The 21,592-nt window shown below is 31.4% G+C and overlaps 2 protein-coding genes across 3 annotated transcripts in view; both read right to left on the reverse strand.

Moving 5' to 3' along the window:
* The window catches only part of LOC114326250 (juvenile hormone acid O-methyltransferase-like), a 164,392-nt gene that overhangs the window by 48,335 nt on the left and 94,465 nt on the right, over positions 1 to 21,592 (reverse strand). The gene's annotated exons all lie outside the window — the stretch shown is intronic.
* On the reverse strand, positions 871 to 21,568 carry LOC114326259 (juvenile hormone acid O-methyltransferase-like). 2 transcript variants are annotated; one of them, XR_007696098.1, is made up of 4 exons: positions 21,164 to 21,568; positions 4,795 to 5,066; positions 4,651 to 4,733; positions 992 to 1,073 (listed from the first exon to the last, which is right to left on the reverse strand). XR_007696098.1 is itself a non-coding variant. In XM_028274570.2 (3 exons), exons 1-3 carry the CDS (start codon positions 21,520 to 21,522, stop codon positions 889 to 891), a joined length of 816 nt encoding a protein of 271 aa, XP_028130371.1. In that variant the 5' UTR covers positions 21,523 to 21,567; the 3' UTR covers positions 871 to 888. The 2 variants fall into 2 exon arrangements, 1 of the variants encoding a protein (XP_028130371.1); XM_028274570.2 differs by lacking the exon at positions 4,651 to 4,733 and having other exon boundaries at positions 871 to 1,073; positions 21,164 to 21,567.

Here is a 21,592-nt window from a genome sequence, read left to right on the forward strand (position 1 = left end):
TGAAAAAAAATATGGTTAAATCGGGTCTTAAGGGCTTTAGGGCATTATTTTTTTTGTTTTAATTTGTGTAAAAATTCCAACATGTCAAATAAAAAATATTAACTTCCTATATGTTAATGCGTCTGAGTTATTCTAATTGTTTATACCTTAAAATCATACCACTTTTTCAAAAATATTTTACAATGTTTAGCATACATTTTTTAACCACTAGATGATTCAGTTTAATAAAATGATCTTTTTTCTTTAATTTCGTGCCTTTACAATTTATGTAAACCTAACAGTTGACGCATAATGACGTTGTAGATAAAAGCTTTTTGGGAAAAACAAATGCAATTTTGCAATAACTATTAAGTGAACCTTTTTGAAATTTTAATAACAAAATGCTTGTAACATTGTTCCTACTCTGACGCAAAATTAAAGTTTTTTGTTTATTTTCAGAAAAGTTATTAATCATTTTCAAATAATCGACTTTTGGAGCTATTTTCCCAATAACTAAGCAACAAATTAACCAATATAACTTTGCAAACTCTCATTTTAAAGAATTTTCTATGCTTCTTCAGAAAAATTGTGTCACTATTTCATATAATTTACCGATCTCCACCTTTTGTATTTAAAATCAAACAGCGATTTTCAATTGTTTATATATTGTTTATAAGTTAAAAAGTACGGTAAATCTTTTGCATAATTTTTATATTGGATATTGTTGTAACTAAATTTACCCAAAGCAGTTCTTAGATAGCTGTATCAACGGATGTCACGGGAAAATCCTTAGTTCTCTGGCCTAAATTCACCATTTAAAAATAATACTATGGTGCATTTTAATTTCTTAAAAAATCTTTTAAATATCTACATATTTCAGAAAATCTACAATTACCACTAATTCAATATTTATTCGTGTTTGTTCATTACAACAATAAATAATTTCGCATTTACATATGGTATTTGTTGTCCATCTCTTTCTATATACAATATTTGACCACTACTTTCTATTTCTTTGTAGTAATCTCTTAAGTATTCATCCTTAAGGTCTTCGGGTATCCTTGGTAATACATTATTGATTGCCGTGAAATGAGCTAAAAAAACAATTAACATTATAAGAATACACTACGGCAATTAAAAGAAGCAAAATAGTTATGGCATTCCAGAAATTTTGGGGTTCTGGGTTATCTTTCTGTGACTATTTCACTAGACTATTTTTAACTGATAGAACGTCATAGCAACGCCACGTTTCCTACTGACAAAACTCCTTCCTGACCGTGATTTCTCAGCGACAAAATTATGAAAGATCCGTCACGAAGGTGTCTTGGAAATCTATTGTTGTCAGTTTGACAAACGTCATTGAGGCGTAATCAATTTTGGACAGTTATAATGAATCCAGACGAAAAATCAAGATTTGGATGCCAGCTAGGTGAAGAAATCAAAAAATTGGTTTCGGAAAATGTCCCATTGAACGCAGAGGTCCAGAAGCTCTATTTAGACCCAATTTTTGGGAGTTCCTACGGGTGAGAAATTTTACGCTTGAAAGATGTACTACCATAATGGAACTAGCAAAAATTCTCGAGGATTATGCCTTTAACATGAAAAAAGGCAATGGCGAAGAGTATAAAGAGTCGTCTGTAAAGTCAGTGTGAAATACCACAGCAAAAAAAGGTACAAGAAAAATATTTTACGGAGTACGGCATAAATATCGACCCTTTCACAGATATATCTTTCAAATGTGCAAGATTGGCCAGGGACGCCAAGCGGAGGCAGCTTCAGAGTGTTCAAGAAAAAAGAAAACTCAGTTCAAAAGCATTATCCACCGAAGAACTATTAAAAATTATCCAAAGCTACGACGAGGAAACCCCCGATGGAGCACAAAAAAGTTTTTTCACCTTTGCTGATTTGAACTTGCTTGGAGAGGCAATGAGGCGGTAACCTGCAAGATTCATTTTCTCCAGAAGGAATTTGATATTATGGGAGAATTTACGGGCCGAATTGAATACAACAGCATTTTTTCCAAAACAAATAAGGCGGTTCGAAAAGTTTGGCAAGCAGCAAATGGCTGGTAAGAACGAAAATGATGCTCAGTTAGATTATTTTTGAAATTAGTGGAAAAAGGGGACCAAGATTTTATCAGGTAGACTCTTTCTTGCCGTTCACCCCAACTGGAAGGATGGATCTTGGTTCAAAAACTGTCCACTTAAAATTAACACCGTAAACATAAAATATCAAACCATTTTCATCGATCTTCAGCTGTGTCAGCCTTGTTCAAGCAAGGTGTTTCTGAACAGGAGTTAACACATTGCCTTGTTACAGCCGCGGCAATGATTGGAAGTATGATTTCCTTTACAAAATATTTTCAATTGATATTTTTGTCGTTTTTGGGTAGTAACAGTGATAGTTGTTGGTAGACCTGGTGTTGCTAGGCGTAGTTCCAGATTTCGGAAGGCAAGGTATGGAGCCCATAATTCTTCACCCAGCCGAAGAATAAACTTACAAAGACTGAGTCTACTTCCAGTTATTTCTTTATAAATAATCCATGCATTTATTGCTTCCAAGTCAGCAGTATTATAAAACACGTACATAGGCCATCGTCTTGAAGTTACTTTTGTAGTATAAAGACGCGTCATTTGGTCCTCTACACCCACAATTGTGTTCACTTGTGTTCACCAACAATTTTATCTTTATTACGTAGATGATCAGGGTAACCATTTACAATAAACATACATAAATATAATTTTACCCATCCGACAGGAATTTGAAAGAAAGGCTCGTCGAATTTCCCAGAACACGATAATAAATTACACAGGGCCAATTTGGCTCCTTTAGACTTCGATGGTAGATTTGTTAGAAAAACCATTTAATAAATTTAGTAAACAATATTTTTTTGTCTTAAATATAAGTCTTTGTATCAAAATATTAAAAGTCATAAAATATGAAATTATTATTGCCTCAAATAAAAAAACTACAATAACTTCAAATCGTAACAGGGGCCAAATTGGCCCCTCCGACTTTCTAGTGTTAATTAAATTAACGGGTCACTCAAATGCAAGCTCTCTAAAACCATATCTGCAGCTGGATTCCAGTCACTACCAGAAGTTGATAGAAAATCTCAGAACAACAAATGAAGCTGGACCTTCGAGTTTCCAAACGCTAAAGGTCAATAATACATAAAATCATGCTTTGGTAGAAATGAATGGGCAAAATTAAAAAAAAATAGCTTATAGTTATTGTATATTAATTTAATATTGTTAACAAATAAATAAAGATTATGTTTCGTTGATATGGTACATTACTTGTCTCGTGAAATAGCCTCTTATGAAATTTGTCGAAAATAATGCCGGCAAAATTTTCTCTCTTATGATATTATATGTATACGAAAATTTACATTATCGTACAGAGCATTTTTAAGCTCTATGCTTCTTGATATTCGGCAACTGCCCAGTTATTTTTAGCTTGTTTGAATTTTTGTTTAGTAATGCGTTTTAATTAGAACACTTTCATTTTTTTTGTTAGATTTTTGCAATCCTTATGTCATCCACCAGGCATTGTCTCTCATTGGTCATCCAAGGTTTATTTTTCTTAGTGATTATGGTTTTTTAGTCATCCTTTTTTTATTTATATTTTTGACTTGACTATATTCATTTAGCCAGTCTCAATCAACAATACATATAATATTATTGAAGAGTTTATCAATTAGTGAAACATGGGTACTATAATAATATTACAATTTGATACTTATTCTACCTACTCGTTACAGTTAATGTACATACTATGTTAATAAATACTATACCTATATTTTACTTAATTAAAGAACACATAGTGTATACATTAATCATCATTATCTTGCAGCCTCTGGTTATGTTTAAGGTCGGACATTGGACTCCTGAAAGTTTTTCCATGTATTTGTACCCTGTGCTCTTGCAACTCAATTCGTTGAGATTCTATTACTTAGTATCATCTGACCAATGAACCCAGGCTAAATTTTTTTATATGAAAATTCGTGTTAAAATACTAACTTTCCGAATATATAAAAATATTGTGCCTACTGACAATATTTGCCAAGTTATTCTAAATGTTTATAAACTACGCAATTTCAAAAATTTGGCATTAGGATTTTTGATTATATTGATTAATTTTTTCATCTTTTTTTAATACATTTTGATACTATTAGTCTTCTAATTTCGTTTGGCATACTCAGAATTGCCCAATCTTTAATATTTTCTGTCTTATGTTATGGCAAAATAAATGTCTCTGGGATAAACAAATAGAATAACTTTTAAACTAATTAATGGATCGGTCTCAAATTCTGAGGGTTTGTTAAGTACCAAAATAACCAACTTTGGGTGAAACCCTAAAATTCTAAGTTAAATTTAGTAAAAGTTATTAACAAATATCGATTTTCATTTATTTTGCAATTTGTGAAGCAACAAATTAACTTTTTAACTTTCAAAAATCGGTATTTCGAAGGTTTTTCAATGTTTTAAAAAATTGAATTTTGTAGTTTTATGTCAATTGTTTTGCTTTTGAATAGGGTGCAAAAAATCGAAAAAATCGCAATTATTGCAATAAATTGTTAATAATTAAAAAACGGACGCGAACTCTAGGCAGGAAACAGGTAGGTTTTCTTCCTATAGGTCTACAATAACTAAAAAAGTAGTCAGCTACCTGGATCTTTGAGTGTCCTGAAAAAATCCTTATTACCCTGGACTAAAATGCGATGGAAGAAAATTTAATTTAACATTAATTCGCTAAAAATAATAAAAATTATGAGATGATTCCATATAAGTTTGGTTGAGTGTATATGCTTACTCATTAATCTCTCCCGACTTTCAAAAAATGCTTGGTAATCCTTTTCGACATGGAATTGGTAGGATTTGAATCCTGCAGCATTAATATCTTTTTTATAAGATTCTTCTATGTTGTCGCTGTAGTAATGAGGAGATAGCATATGTCCATACCTTGACCATTTGGGATTCTTGAGTAGGTTATGGAAAGCGGGATCCGTTGGTGTCACTTCTCCGAATGATACAAACGCTTGACCTCCTGGTTTAAGCATTTTGTTGATGTTAATGAAGCCTTGTCTGAAATAAAAATAAAATGTTTATAAAATTTTTCAAAAAATAAGGAAAGAAAAAGCGGTTAGACCGGATGATATTCTTGGAAAAGTGTGGAGAGCACTAGTAGAGACAGGAACAACTTGGCTAACAGGTTTATTCAATAGAATTATGGAAGTTGGACAAATGCCAGACGAATAAAGAAGCAGTATATTTGTACCTGTTTACAAAAACGCTGTACTTAAACTGCCGTCAAACGGTCGTGCACTATAATGCCGTTAACAGCTATGACGTCATTCTTATGATGCGTTTGACGGCATTTTCTTCGGCTGCCGTTCGCTTGAAGGCTGACCATCTTAGTATAAATTTCTGATACAGAATTTATTAATATTAGGTTTGTTCTAGCAACAGTTTCAAACGGTTTGAAACCATCAGCGAATAGTGGACCAGCGCGAGTAGAGGGGATAGCACTGGTGACTGTATTATTATGTTCTCTCACTGACCAACTGTTTGCTGACGGTTTCTGACTAGTTTGACTGTTTGCTAGAACTAAAGCTCGGATTTATTGGCAACAAAAACTGAAGAAAAAGGCGCCTATATAGGCAAAGATTTTTATTAAAAAAGGCAGGAATATTAACATTTAGGCAAAATATAGGCATTAAAGGAATATAACTTATTATTTATTGTACAAAGTGAATTAACGTAAAATTAACTTAAGGCAGGTATATTTACACATCATAATCATAGCATTAGTATAAATAAACTAGTAACTAAATAACTGTTAATTAATAATTAAACATTGTAACCACTTAAAATTTTATCATTAATAGAAACAACTAAATGTTTTTCAATATTTTCGGTCTTAAAACTATGTCTTCGATCACTTAAAATTAATTTGTACATTGAAAACGAACGTTCGACATCGACAGATGTAATTGGAGCATATTTCAGAGCGGATAATAAATCTGGCATAATTTGTAATTCCTCGGAAAATGTCCCATTCAAAACTTTAGCAACATTAGATAAAAACGAAAAACCTTCATTCTTGTCGAAAACATATTTCATTTTTTTTTTAATTACATAATTGACCGTTACTTCCAGGTGCCAATTTAATTTTCGTCTTTAAATTATCTATTAATTTTAGTGACTCACATAAATTTATCTCTTGTTTTTCTAATAAGGTAATTGTGGTAACTATTAATTTATAATTGTCATTGATATAAGCGAGTTCCTGTTTAAATTTGGGAATTTTTAATATTTTTTTTTGCTTCTCGAATGGCTTCGGAAATATCATCATCAAATTCTGACATAACTAATTCTATTTCATTGCAGTGTTCAAAGTAAAAAAACTGCTTCGAGCCAGGTTCCCCACCTTGTAATTACTGGTTTAGGTGGCAAAGGGACACCGGGAAGTCTTTCTTTATATATTTGCACCCTCAATGGAGCCTTTACAAAAACTTTTTTCATAAAATTTATATAATTATTTACCAACGGAAACAGATTTCTTATTTCTTCAGCAATTCTATTTACCCCGTGGGCTACACAAGTGCAATGAATTAAATTAGGATAAAAAATCTTTAAATTAACAGCATTTTTTAACATATATGCCGCAGCATCTGAAAGCATTAAAACTATTTTATTCACTGGTATAGGGTTGGGTAAAAAGAAGTTTGTTAAACTATCTTGTATAAATCGACTTATTGTTAAATTGTTTGTTTTTTCCAATTCTTTAACGGCAACTAAATAAGGTTTTCTCGCAAAGTTTTCGTTCAAAATTCCAATCATTAAATTAGCTATATACCTGCCGCATACAGCTTTCGTTTCATCCACGATAATATACAAAAAATTGCCCTCTAACTCCCGCTTAATTTTTGAAATACATTCCACATAACATTTTTCTACAGTATGTTTTCTCAATGTACTCTCGTCCGGTAAGGATTTATTAAGATATTTTTCGAAAAAGCATTTAAAACTAGGGTTATTAACTTTATATAGAGGAATGTTGGATGCAATCATCATCTGGCATAAATCAAATTTAAATGCGTCTTCCTCCTTTTTATTGAGCTGCTTAAACTATCCCGCAGAGATATTTGGGCTAACTTAGAGGAATTTAATTTTTCCAAATTACGTTTATGAAGTGGGGTTCCACAATGCTGGTCAATAAAGTACTTTTTTCTACTTGAAATCTGAGAATTTAAAAAAAAATAATTAGAATTCTAAAACCGCTTTAGAATTTAGTTATGTTGTGGGACGAGAAAAAAAGAGAAAAAATAAAACTTACCGATTTGCCGCATGGTTTACAAAATGCCCCATCTCCTTCTAGAGAAAGTTCCGAATAAGGTGCGATCCATAGCCTTAATTTAGATGTCATCTTTTCACACAAATGTCTAAAACGTTTTAAAACGTGTTCTTTGCTTTTTGGTATACGCAACAAAACTAAACTAGGATATAGCAATTTGTGACTAAACTCTGATACAGTAACCGACTGTACAACTGATAATAAACTAATAAAGCTTAGGGATTTCGAAATAGTTAACCCTCAAGTCTCGATCAGGTACATTTTCCTAGAAATCTGTTATATAAACAAACCATTGATATTTTATTATTGACCCAAAATTTTAATTTAGAATGGTTTAGTAATATAATAATATCATGGGTAGTACCATGAAATTTTAAAAAAGGCACACATAGGCGGAATTTACGAAAAAAGGCAAAAAGTGCAAAAAACAATTATAATAGGCAAAATAGGCAAAAAAAGGCATTTTGCCTATAATTCGGGCTTTAGCTAGAATAAACCTAATAGAAGATTTTCTTATAAACGAACAAGAAAAGAAAGTGAAGTATTAAAACGTATTTTAATTATGGGTAATGATAAATACATAATTAAATGTCTTTATTTATTGTAAAACCTGTTGTAAATTAAGAAAAAAATTAATTATAGAAATTTAATCGTTTCTTTGGAATGGAATCCTGGATTAATTTGGAAATGTTTTGGGGTTCCTTTTCTTTTTCTTTGGTAGTCCTATTGCTGTCAGGCCTTGTCCTTTTGGGCTTCCTCGTTTCTTTACTGCCACTGGCATTTTAATTGTCGACAAAGCAACATCGTTCACTTGAAGAGTTTGGTGAATAATAGGAAGTTCATTTTCTGGACTTGACTCTTGTATATTCCCCTCCACGTTATCCACACTACTTTCTCTTGACGAACCACCTCACCACACAGCTTATTTTCACTTTCAAATACAACTTCGTCATTACTTTTAATAATAACTTGCGTGTCATTTTTGTCAATACAACTTCATCATTACTTTGAATAATAACTTGCTCGTCATTTTTAAATACAACTTCACCATTACTGTCAATAATAACTTGCGGGTCATTTTCGTCTGTAACATCTGTAGGTGTAAGTAGAACAGCAGTATCATTGGCCCACAGTGTTTTGAGATTTTTTAATAGATTAAACGTTTGCTCAAATAACATGCCCGTACGTTGTGCAGCTAAATCTGCTGGTTCATTGTATTACAAAAGACATTTTTTTTCTTCTTTGTGCATAGGAACTTGGTGGTCGATACCCCTGTGTGGTCAATGATATAGACATATTATCAGTAGATCAACTTGGTAACTCTAACTCATATTCTGTCGATTCGTTTTCTTCAATCAAAGACGTTAATGTTCGTTGGTTATTTTTATAATAGTCCATTTTCCATCTGTGATTTACGATCATTTTATCAAAAAGATCTAATTGCGAATGCCGTCTCAATGCAAAAATATGGTTGCAAGGTAAAATCATTGAATCATAGATTATACAGTTGCACGAAGAAACAAAAGTATTTGTGAAACCCTGACTATCGGTAATGATGTAATCACCTTCTGCAACAATTGTAATATCTCTGATTTGTTTAGAATTACGAATTTCTCTTAAGGCTATGGGTACATAATTCGCAAATATTTTACGGCTGTCCCTACTTTTTCTGTCTTTACACGGCAAATTACGTGTAGTAAAATTCTCACTGGTATGGAAACTGCAGATGTAAACATTAGGTTGACAGTGACATTGTCATTAGAAAGATAGAGATGGCTATTTCAGTTTCGTTCAGTTTTTGAATGTTCTTGGATAACCTTTACTTGTATAAATGATAGGATTATTTTTTTATTAATTATGTATTCAGTGGTTACCATTATTTATATCCTATACAAATAGTCGAAAAAGAAAAAAAGTTGTAAAGTTATTTTAATAATGTCCTGTTGCCATGGAAAGCTTAGATAAGGTTTGAAGATGTGAAGAACTGCGTTGTATAAATGTAGTATTACTCAATTAATTTATAAAGACTTTATTTATTTCTTTATTTGCGCAAATTAAAATATGGGACGTTGTTACAAGAAATGTGTTACTGAAAAGCGAAGAAATAGACGGTTAGCTCAATTGAAGTAAGTACTTTTTTACATAAATCAAATTAATTATTTTTGTATTTTTCAAATTAATTTTAAATTTATAGTGAAAATATCTATAAAATCTATCGGTAAACCAATAATTTTCGCATTAAATTTTATTCTCGTTTAAAGGAGTAAACTATATGTTAATTTTTTGGAAGTTTTTGCCGATTGTAGATATGTTTGTGGTCATATCAAATGATCACATCAAATGATTTATTACTATGATCACTACAAAGCGTAGGGCCAGCCGTGTCTGCATTACACCAATCGTTTTGGAATTAGTTTTCCATGTGCTTGTGATTTGTGAATTCACATTTTTACGTACCAAATTATTAGAACTGTACATGAGTAAACATGAGTGACTCAGATCCGAAGCGACAAAAGAGTTACGCGAGGATAAAAATAAACAATTGTTATTTTTTTATCTTCTTCACAATTATGAAATTTTATTTGATAAAAGAATGACCCCAAAAATTAAGAATCTTCTTCTTAGTTTGTAAATTTTTCTATGACACACATTCATAAATGCTGCCATATTGTAACAAAAAAATACCTACGCCGAAGACGTCCACCCACCAACTTCCAAATCTTCAAAAATGTAGTACGTTCTTGAAGCATTAGCATTTACTACATTTTATGCCACCATGGGCACTTTACTTTATAGCTAAACTCGTACCTATTTACGGTTATCGGAACAAACTCTTATAAAATAATACTTTTATTTGAACTTTAATGACTTGGAATACTTGAATTTTCCATAAATAATATATAAACAATAAATAACTTTTTATTAATTGTACGCCTTAAATTAACTATTATTTTTCAAGTACACTATCAATACTATTTAATAAACAACTCTTTGATTGATTTTATTATCATCGTAAAAGCGTTAAAAAGCAGTAGCAGAATGAACTGCTATATCAAAATAGCGGGTCGGACATATCTCTACTTGTCACTGTCTTGAGTCTTGTCATAACATTATATTCGAATGAGTGCGTTGTATGACAAAGATAGCGAATGTTCGATTTCCACGGACATGGTATCCATTTTTTTCGAATCCTAAAAAAACTAATAAATATTTTTAAAAAATTTAAACACATAATGAAAGACTAAGTTATTATCGAGGGCCGAAAGTCCCTTAGAATATATAAGAAGTTTCTTTCGAATGCGATATTTGAAATTAAAATTCACACTACATTTTCTCCAAGTTTTTCACCCCTGTAACTTATTAAAATAAACATTATAGAAGTTCTCAGGGACTTTCGGCCCTCACTAATAACGTAATCTTTCATTCTGCTTTTAAGTTTTTCAAAAATACTTATTAGTTTTCTCACGATTCGAAAAAAAAATGAATCCCCATTTGAATAGCATTGCGGCCGAAAATACGTACCGATCCTCTTAAAACATGCTTCGAGGCTTCACGTGTGAGCAATGTAAAATATTTTTTTTCATCAGAATCTTCCGGAAACATATCGACGGGTTTCTTTAAAATACCATAAACTGTCTTATGATCCCTCTGTCTCTAAACTTGAAACGATTGTAAAGAAGCTGTTTATAAGCTGATCCAAAGGACTATTTTTGGTTATAACTGATTTTAATTTAGCATTAATAGATTCCAGGCGGTTATTTGTGTTATTTAAAAAATTTTCAAAATTTTTTTCCTAAATTCCATTCATCCTTGGTATCGTGCCATACACTGTTCGAGGTACACTATCTTCTAGTCCTTTCAAATATTTTTTGTAATCATCGTCTGTCTTAGCATAGACTAATTTTTGAATTAGTTCTAAACTAAGTGTACGCTCACTTGGGATGATCAATAATTAACAATTGGGTACAAATATAACGCTTGTATGATAACTATATACTGAGTATATAATAAGTATATACTGAGACGGGCACTATAATAAAATAAGATAAGAGAATCGTCAACTCGTGCATTAACTCACCACGTGTGTATACGCTGAACTGCAAGTGAAAGCGAACGGCAGCCGAAGAAAATGCCGTCAAATGCATCATAAGAATGACGTCATAGCTGTTAACGGCATTATAGTGCAAGACCATCTGACGGCAGTTTAAGTACAGCGTTACAAAAACAAGGGAGATATACAGGAATGTACAAACTACAGAGCCATATACCTTATAGGCAGGTTTAATTAAGTGTTTACTCACAATAACAAACAAATAACTGTTTTAAATTAATAGGTTAATTAAGGGTAATAATTCACTGGAAATATTTCCTACGTCTTCGTATACTTGTGGTAGATATGTCGATCTATTAATTCCGACGTTGAAGTATTTCTTGAGAGGTAGACTACCAGCTGTCTCTCCGTCTTTTTGGTTGTCTCCCGGTGGACGCTTGCCAACTGGTTTTCCTTCTAGCGCAATTCTTAGTAGCCTGTGCACCTCCATTCTTTTTACATGATTGAACCATTCTCTTCGACTTTGCCTACCCCATCTTACTACATCTTGCTCGCCGCATTGTTTCCCGATGATGTGGTTTCGTATTCTATCCCTTCTTGTCTTCCCTGCTATTGCTCTTAGTGTCTTCATTTCGGCTGTTCGTAGCATGCTTTTGGTTTTATTGGTATCTTATCTTGATTCAATGCCATAGGTCAAAACAGGTCTGATGTAAGTTTTGTAAATTCTAACTTTGCTGTCCATTCTCATATTATGAGTTATTCCAGACCACATCTCTCAAACATCCGCACATGACTGTGGCCTTGTTTACTTGTTCTCTTAGGTCTCTGGCTGGGTCATAGACCAGGGCGGATCTGTAAAAATATTAGTACATTTGGACGTTGAGAGGTGACTCAAATTTTTTTGCAGAAATTGCTTGAAAATAAATCAAATAATAATATTTGAGTTATCCTCCCTCTCAAAAAGGTCCGGAACATTGTTTAAATAAACAAAATGTCAAAAAATTAAGGAAAAATTCGATTTTTTTCTTGGTTTTTTGATTATAACTTTAAAAGTATTCATTTCCGAGAAAAGTTGTACTGACATAAAAGTTGCGTAATTAAATTTCCTATAATATAGAATTAGTTAAAAATTTAAGAAATACTCACAATTGTTGCAAAATAGCAATAATTTTGAAAAAAACATACAAAAACAAGTATTCGCATTTTACGTTTTTCAACCATTTATGCTACACTTAGGACCTTCATATTTCACCTTGAAAAATTCTATGATACAGTAAAACAATACTGTAAATTTCATTAAGATCAGTTTAATAGATTTTGCAAAATAAATTTTGCAATCCAGCTTTCGTAAAAAAATTCATTTTTTCAAAATGTTACAGGACTGAAAATAAAGCAGATAGCAAGTTGAAAATTTTTTTGCACATAGAAGTGTACTGTACCATTCATTTGCAATTTTGCAAAATTAAAATCGCTTAACGCCACGGCGTCAGGAATTTTTTTAAATAAGCATTAATTATTGGTGCTACGCGCAGGACAGCGGATAGGTTGCTCTGATTGGGAATTTCAATGACCTTTTATAATGATTGGTACATTTTAATTTTTATGACATTTTGATATAAATAAATAAATTTGTTTATTGCAAAATAAAAACACATACTCTATCCTTTGAAATATCACTTTTATTAGCAAAAACTTTCTTTGTTCATATATTTTAACTTAAATAATAAAAGTTTATTATTTTTAAACATATTCAATTGTTTAAACAATATTTCACAAACAATAATAAAATTAGTTTGATTTTTGTGGAATTAAAATATTAAAATACAACAAAATATAGAGTAAGAAAGTAATATATTAGATAAAGATTAGAAGAAATTTTGGTGGAAATCAACCTGTGTGAATCGAACACAGCTGTCCTGCGCGTAGCACCAAAAATTATTGTTTATTTCAAAAATTTTCTGACGCCGTGGTAATTAATCGATTTTAATTTTGAAAATTGCAAATGAAATGTAGAGTACATTTCTATAAGCAAAAAAAAATTCAACTTGCTATCTGCTTTACTTTCAGTCCTGTAACATTTTGAAAAAATGAATTTTTTTTGCGAAAGCTGTATTGCAAAATTTATTTTCCAAAATCTATTGAACCGATCTTAATGAAATTTACAGTACTGTTTTACTGTATCATAAAGTTTTTCAGGGAGAAATATGAAGCTCCTAAGTGTAGCATAAATGGTTGAAAAACGTAAAATGCGAATACTTGTTTTTGTATGGTTTTTTCGCAATTATTGCTATTTTGCAACTAGGGTTACTATTTTTTAAATTTTTAACCAATTCTATATTGTAGTAAATTGAATTACGCAACTTTTATGTCAGTACAACTTTTCTCGGAAATGAATACTTTTAAAGTTATAATCAAAAAACAAAGAAAAAAATCGAATTTTTCCTTCAATTTTTGACATTTTGATTATTTAAACAATGTTCCGGACCTTTTTGAGAGGGAGGATAACTCAAATATTATTATTTGATTTATTTTCAAGCAATTTCTGCAAAAAAATTTGAGTCACCTCTCAACGTCCATCTCAAAACAGATCCGCCCTGGACTATCATGATAACTTGATAAATTTACACCTACATAGATATTTGAATAGCTGTTTTATGGATTTCCTACGTGCCCAATGTAAATATCTGATCATTTACTTGTCTTATTAAATTATATGTGACAGGTTGTAAATATACCGGGAGTTAATAAAAAAATCTAAAAAAATAAAAACGAAAAAATGACGTTATCTCCAATCCGAATTTCTGTTCTTCTTCAATAATTTTATTTACAACTCTTCTTAGTTCTTTCGCGCTTCTTGCTAGCATCGTTAGATCATCAGCAAATGCCAAGCACTGGTGCTCATTTTTTATGATCGTTTCTTCCATCTTCATGCTGCATTTTCTGTTTGCAGTTTCTAACACTAAGTTCAATAACGTATAGACAAGGCGAAAACGGCGGGTTCGTTGGAAAAAATATGCCCATGAGATTTTTTTGCATAATCACATTCGTGAGACACCCCAGAATAAGGTTCAAGAAGTCGCCCACGCGAAAAGCGGTCCAATTTTTCTTAACAATTTTTTTTAATCAAATTGCAAAAATCAATATTTTTGGCCTGGAGAAATTTTTTAGATTTTTCGGACCATTAAGGACAGAAAAGTTCTCTTAAAATTTTCCTTAAAAGTTAATCGTGTTGGAGTTATAAGCAATTTAAAATTTGAAAAACGCGAAAAGGGCCATTTTTAAGACTTAATAACTCGGTTAAAAATGATTATTATGAAAGTCAGGAAGTGACTAAATCAAATTTAAAGCCCCCCTTCATAACCCTGAAGAAATTTGTGTCATTAATTTATTACTAAGCTGTTATTTTTAATTATTAATAATGAGTGATAAGATCGTATTGACGCGGCTGTAAATGTGAGTGCGAGTTAGATGCGCCATTGGACTGCCTGAATGGCATCTCTTTCGCACTCATTATGGACTACCGCCTATTACGTCCATGGCGCTCATTATTTTTACTTAAAAATAACAGCTTAGTAATTAAATAATGACAAAAATTGCTTCAGGATCTTGTAGGGGGGGGGGGCTTTAAATTTGATTTAGTTACTTTCTGACTTTCATAGTTATAACTTTTAACCGAGTCTTGAAAATCGCCATTTTTCGTTTTTTTCAATTTTAAAATGCTTTTACCTCGAAAACGATTAACTTCAGAGAAAAATTATAAGAGACCTTTTTTATCCAGAATTGTCCTAAAAACGTAAAAAAAATTGTTCCGGCAAATAATATGGATTTTTGCAATTTGATTAAAAAAAATTGGACCACTTTTCGCGTGGGCGACTTTTTGAGTCTAATTCGGGAATGTCTCACGAATGTGATTATGCAAAAAAATCTCATGGGAATATTTTCTCCAAATAACCCGCCGTTTTCGCCTTGTCTAGTAGTGGATAAAGTATCTCCCTGTCTCAAGCCTTTTTCAACCGTAAACTTATCTGAAATGTGACCGTGCCAAGTCATTTCACAGTCATTTTTATTAGCCTGATCAGTTTTTTTGGTATACCCAAATGCTCCATTGCTCGATACATATAGGTTCTTGTTATAGTGGTTCATATTAGTCAAAATAACTGTTGTTTGACTGGAGTGGGTTGTGTCACGAGAAAAATCTGATTTCCCTGGACTCTTAGTAGAAATAGAAAAATGCAACAACCCAAAAAAAAGAATATTGGTTGAATAATTTCATACCACAGATGGTAACAGAAAAAAAAAACAGCGTGTACGCATGAAAAATTGATCTTCAATTTTGGATAGAAACAGTAGTATTAGAAAGACAACTAATTAAAATTTGTATTGCATTGTAATGAAAATGGCAGAACATAAATAACATTTCCAACAATCATTTTTCCGATTATAGCGCCATCTATCCATAATTCGAAAAAATGTCTCGAATAAAAGTTGCTTATTTTTAGGCAAAGAATCCAAATCTGCAATAAAAATTTGGGGGTCCCATTTAAGATTTTAAAGTTTTCCCCCACCCCACCTCCGTGCGGGGTCGTGTTTAGTACCATTCGATATATTTTGCAAAAACATTTTTAAAGTGTATTTTGCAGTTTTCCGATCTGATGTTCATTTTGCGAAATATCGCGGGGTTTGTATTTAAAATTTACTCCCACCCCTCTCCGTAGGAGGTCATGTTTAGTACCATTTGATAGATTTTTGAAAAATATTGAAGATGTATTCTTTAGTTTTCCGATCTGATGTTCATTTCGCGAAATATTCGGTTTTTTTGTGAAACTTTTTGACTCACCCATTTCCTTACAAAATCGTCAGATTTTTTAAATATACTTAAAAAACTTTTTGAAATGTACTTAACTTATTTTATCTTAATCTGACAATTTCGACTATTTTTAAGGATATATATTTTTTTAGGCCCCCCTTAACGAACTTCCCTGTGTTAAGAGCCAATATATGGTAGAGGTACATCTGCAGGGTACCAGGTTTCTCCCCATATAATCTGACACGCTCGAGTAACTGCAAAAATCCCCACTTGGGCTCCCCTACCATAAAGTTTGCTATTGAATCAAGAAACTTAAAAACAACCTGCTAGATTTCACCATCATAAATTTGTCATGTCAGGATGACACGTTCCACAATTAAAACCACGTTCCATAATTAAAACTTCTCGTGTTCTAGTGTTCCCATACATCAAAGTCCGACTATACATTGTTAAGCTAGTAACAAATCTTCAGCTTGCTTTTAATATACTTTGTTTTTGGTACGCGGGATCCGGGCCTAATATGAAAAATCTGATATAAATTGTTTGAAAATTTTAAACCGAATATAACAAAATTCAATCTGGCAACATTGGGTGAGTATTAAGTTCAATAGAACCATAATTTAGTCGAGACGAATTAATATATTATTTTATCGCCAACTGTCACTAAAGTCATTCATTATTGTACTCATTTTCCCTCATTTGCGGCAGTAAAGTAACACTTTATTGTACTGAAAGAAAAATGTTACTTTACCTGCCGCGATTAATCGACATTGAATGTAAGTGGTCAGTGGCAGTAATCGATTATTTATTTGAGTCAACTTACAATTTATTTACTTTAATTATTACAATATTGTCATTATCGAAGCGAAGATCGGTGGGATATGCGCATTTTATCAATGAAATTCGATATTTTTAAGTTATTCCAGAACCCGCTACAGATAAACTGTTTTAACAACCCATTAATCATTCCGAATTAGTGGATGGATATTAGTACAGTTAAAATAATTAAGACCATAATGATTTAATGAGTGAAATTTCAAGTTTGTTCTACTTTAATGACAAAAAAAGCGAGCTCATTAGCAGAACCCAATTTAAAATTATTTTGCACATCATATTTGAAACATTTGGTTGAAAATCTCATTTTTGTTGGCAAAAAAATATTTTATTTTGTCTGGACTAAATTACACTTCTGTTTATCTTAAGAGAGATATGTACCACCAACATTAACACAGTGTTGCCAAACTGAATTTTGTTATTTCGTGTGTACATTTTCCCAGCGATCTCTGAGGGTACAATACAAAATTTACGACAGATTGTTATTTAAATTTATGTCAAAAAGTGAAATTCTGTAGTATTTTGTAATTATATTCATATAAAATAAATCAAAACTTTCAATATTGATAACTATCGATTAAAAATCGAAAGCGGCCATCATGCAAAAGTTGTCTGTCATCACTGTCATGAAATTTGTATTACGTAAAAAATTTAAAACATTCTTAAATTATAAATTATAAGTAAGTATTAAGAGTAAACAGTAGCGATCAACAGGTAGCAACAAAATATAACTTCGGGAGATAGTATCATAAACTTTGGCAACAGTGGCAATCTTTGACATTATCTAAAATTAATATTTTGACAATATCATAGTCGCGCTAAATGGAAGTAATTGAAAACGATTTTATTATTAATAAATAGATATTTATAAAAATAAACCAAAATGGGTGAAAATTTTATGTTAAGATAGGTATTTAGAAAGGTATTTGCATGAAATATCTAATAAAAAAACAATAATAAATAATCATTTTTTGTTGTGAAGCGAAACAAATTTCTATTTTTGCATAATTTTGGCACGGTTTTTAATGGACTTTTTCTTGGAAGGTTTCACTTTATTTTTCTTTTTATTTACTTTTTCCATTTTGTTAAACTATTGATAATATTTTTAGAATAAAAAATCCTCCTAAAGCTTGTATTAGAATTCGAAATATTTTTACGTAAAATATACTTATAGTCCGTTCTTTAACGGTAAAATATTGCAAAACCTCTAAATTTTAAAGAACCGCTTGGATTGACATGAAATTTGGCATACACAAAATACACATAGCTCACAAGTCAAAGAAAAAAAGTGATATTGTGCCGATATGTGCTTTTGCCCTGGGGGTGGTTTTCACCCCCTCTTGAGTGTAAAAAAATATTTGTCCAAATAAAGTCAGGAAATGGATAAACTGGCTAATTTTAAGTAACTTTTGTTCTATAGAGTTTTTCACTAAGTCAATACTTTTAGAGTTATTTGGCAGTGAATATGTTCATTTTTTCAACAAAATAACCACGCTTTTAGACGGTTTTTCGCAAATAACTCAAATAGTAAGTATTTTGTTGAAAAAACGTTCTTAGCAAAAATATAGCCTGTAAAAATTTTAAAAAAATGGTGTATATATATCACATCTCTACACCTAGTAGAAGCAGAGTTATAGCTAATGAAAAATAGGTTCATATTCGTCAAATTCCAAATGGAATACTTTAACGTGAAATATCCAAAAATGAAGCACATTTCGGGGAAAACTCATTGTAACTTATTTAAAGTGTTTAAAAAAAGCTGCATTTTTGTTTTATAAAAGAAATTTCTAGCATCAAAATTAAATAAGTTACGCTCAAAATAAAGTTAGTCCCTTTTGATTTTGGTAAAAAAAAATCGAGAAAATCACCCCCTAATTAGTATCTTAAATGAAATTAATCGTTACGACTTCACAAGTTTTTTGACTCGTGTATATACTGTTTATATAATCTGTAAGTTTCATCGGTTCAAAGTCCTTATTATTGAAAGGGCTGTAGTTAAAAGGGGTTGAACGAGCCATTGATCACGAATGTATGCAAATTTAGAAACACCAAATCTTAATCAATTTTTGTCTAACAGAAAAACAAAAAAATACGTGATATTCAGAACAGCAAATCTGACTTTTTTTGTTTTTCGAGATTTTTGGTATAACAATTTTTAAGTTATTTTGAAAAAAAGCATATTTTTGAAAATTTAAATTTTTAAAAATTTTACTTTGAAACCAAATTTTTTTAAAAATAAGCACTTTGAATCGATAAAACTTACAGATCATATAAATACAACATTAATAAAATAATTTGTGGAGCGGTAACGATTAATTTCATTTAAGTTGCTAATTAGGGGGTGGTCTTCCCGATTTTTTTTTGCAAAAGCAAAAGGGGCCAACTTTATTTTGAGCGTAACTTGCTTAAATTTAATGCTAGAAACTTTTTGTAAAAACAGAAATAAAGCTTTTTTTAAACAATTTAAAAAAGTTATAATGGTTTTCTCCAAAAAGAGCTTAATTTTTTGGATATTTCACGTCGAAATATTCTATTTGAAATTTGGTAAATATGAATCTATTTTTCATTGGTTATAACTCTGGTTCTACGAGATCCAGAGACCTAACGCGTACACCATTTTTTTACTTTTTTATAAGCTATATTTTTGCTATGACGTTTTTTTTCGACAAAATACTTACTATTTGAGTTATTTGGGAAAAACCGTCTAAAAATGTGGTTATTTTGTTGAAAAATGAACATATTCACTCGCAAATAACTCGAAAAGTGTTGACTTGGCGAAAAAGCTCTATAGAACAAAAGTTACTTAAAATTAGTCAGTTTACCCATTTCCGGACTTATTTTGGACATATATTTTTTCACCCCCAACGGGGGGTGGAAGTCACCCCCAGGGCAAAAGCACACATCGGCACAATATCACTTTTTTTCTTTGACATGTAAGCTATACGTATGCCAAATTTCATGTCAATCCAAGCGGTTCTTTAAAATTTAGAGCAAAAACCGTGAAAGAATGGACTACTACCTACCTACATATAACTAAAACTCACAATTAACAATAATCTTTTCTTTCAAAGAGGCCAACAACTTATACAACAACAACAAATATATAATAAATTAACTATCAATAATCACTACTTTCCTATGAAACAACAAAAACGAATTCTTAAATTAACACACTACTGCACTGAACAGATATCGATAAAGATGACAGAACAGATTAGAGAAAATCTGACGCAGGTTTGTCAAAGTGACAGTGATAATTTCTCTGTGTTGCCTAATTAGTTATTTAGTTATAATATGTTCGATTTCTTGTTAGAAATAAAACATTTTAGTAGTTCCAAGATTACACAAAATCTAGGCATGGGATAAGAAAGTTTATTTGAAGAAAGTTTTTTTTTTCTTCTTAATGGCGGTACAGGCTCCTTTTTTCAATATTTTATTTAGTTGTAGAGTAATTTCCACGTACTAACATATTTCTGAAATTGGGCTCTGTACCGCCATTCTTTATTATATTACGAATATGTGTGCCAAATATCTCGACAAAATATTGAAAATTGGAGCCGCAATCTTGGAACGCGTTTGTTGCTACCTGTTGATCGCTACTGTAGCCTCTTTTAAAAACAATATCAAATGGTTGGCGATAAAATTTTGTATGTACCACGTCAGTAAAGACTCTTTATCGAACTCGTCTGTTATTCGCCTCGCTCGCCTAGGCTCGCTCTGCTCATAATATCAGACTCGTTCGATAAAGAGTAACTTTACTGACTTGGTACATAAATAACTATTATCAACAAGTAGCGTTTCAAAAATGATGTGCAGAATAATTTTGAATTCGGTTAGGTTAATGAAATCCCTTTTTTTTGTCCTTAAAAGTACAAAAAAAAGTTTAATTATTCTTGCTTACAATTTTATTGTCTAATAATTTTAACTGTACTAATATGCAAGTCGACTACTAATGACTGATGACTTATGATTAATGTGACGGTAAAATATCGGCAAGCTCATATCTTCAAAGCGGCTGTATTGATTTACTTAAACATTTATACAGAACATTGATAGGGCTAGTTTTGCACATTCTGACAAAGTTCCGTGTCTGCTATACCTTTTATTTTAAAAATACAGTCAAAATATCTCACCTGGGGTTTGGTACCATATGCATCACCCATATACCAAAAATGTGGTCAAACTTGTTTTTAAATTCGTCTTGAAGCTTAACTGTAGCAATATCATGTTGCATGATCTTACTTCTGGGTATGTTTAGATTTTTCTTCATATATTCTACCATACCATGTGATACATCAGTGAGAACATACTCTTTGTAGTCCTTTGGCAAGGCTGGTAGAACTGCGTTGACTGAAGTTTTTCCATCAGCCGCACCAAACTCGAGAATGGTTTCATTATTTTTCCATTTTAAAAGATGTTTATATTTATCCAATGTGTGCTGTGCTGCTATCTGAGTAATAATATTCCCCCTTACCCATAAATCGGTAATCATTTTTTAAAATAACTGTGAACTATTCACGAGCGGAAGGCAACTAAATTTTTATCAAACGTGATAATATTTA

Source organism: Diabrotica virgifera, chromosome 2 (assembly GCF_917563875.1).
Source record: "Diabrotica virgifera virgifera chromosome 2, PGI_DIABVI_V3a".
Lineage (NCBI taxonomy): Eukaryota > Metazoa > Arthropoda > Insecta > Coleoptera > Chrysomelidae > Diabrotica > Diabrotica virgifera.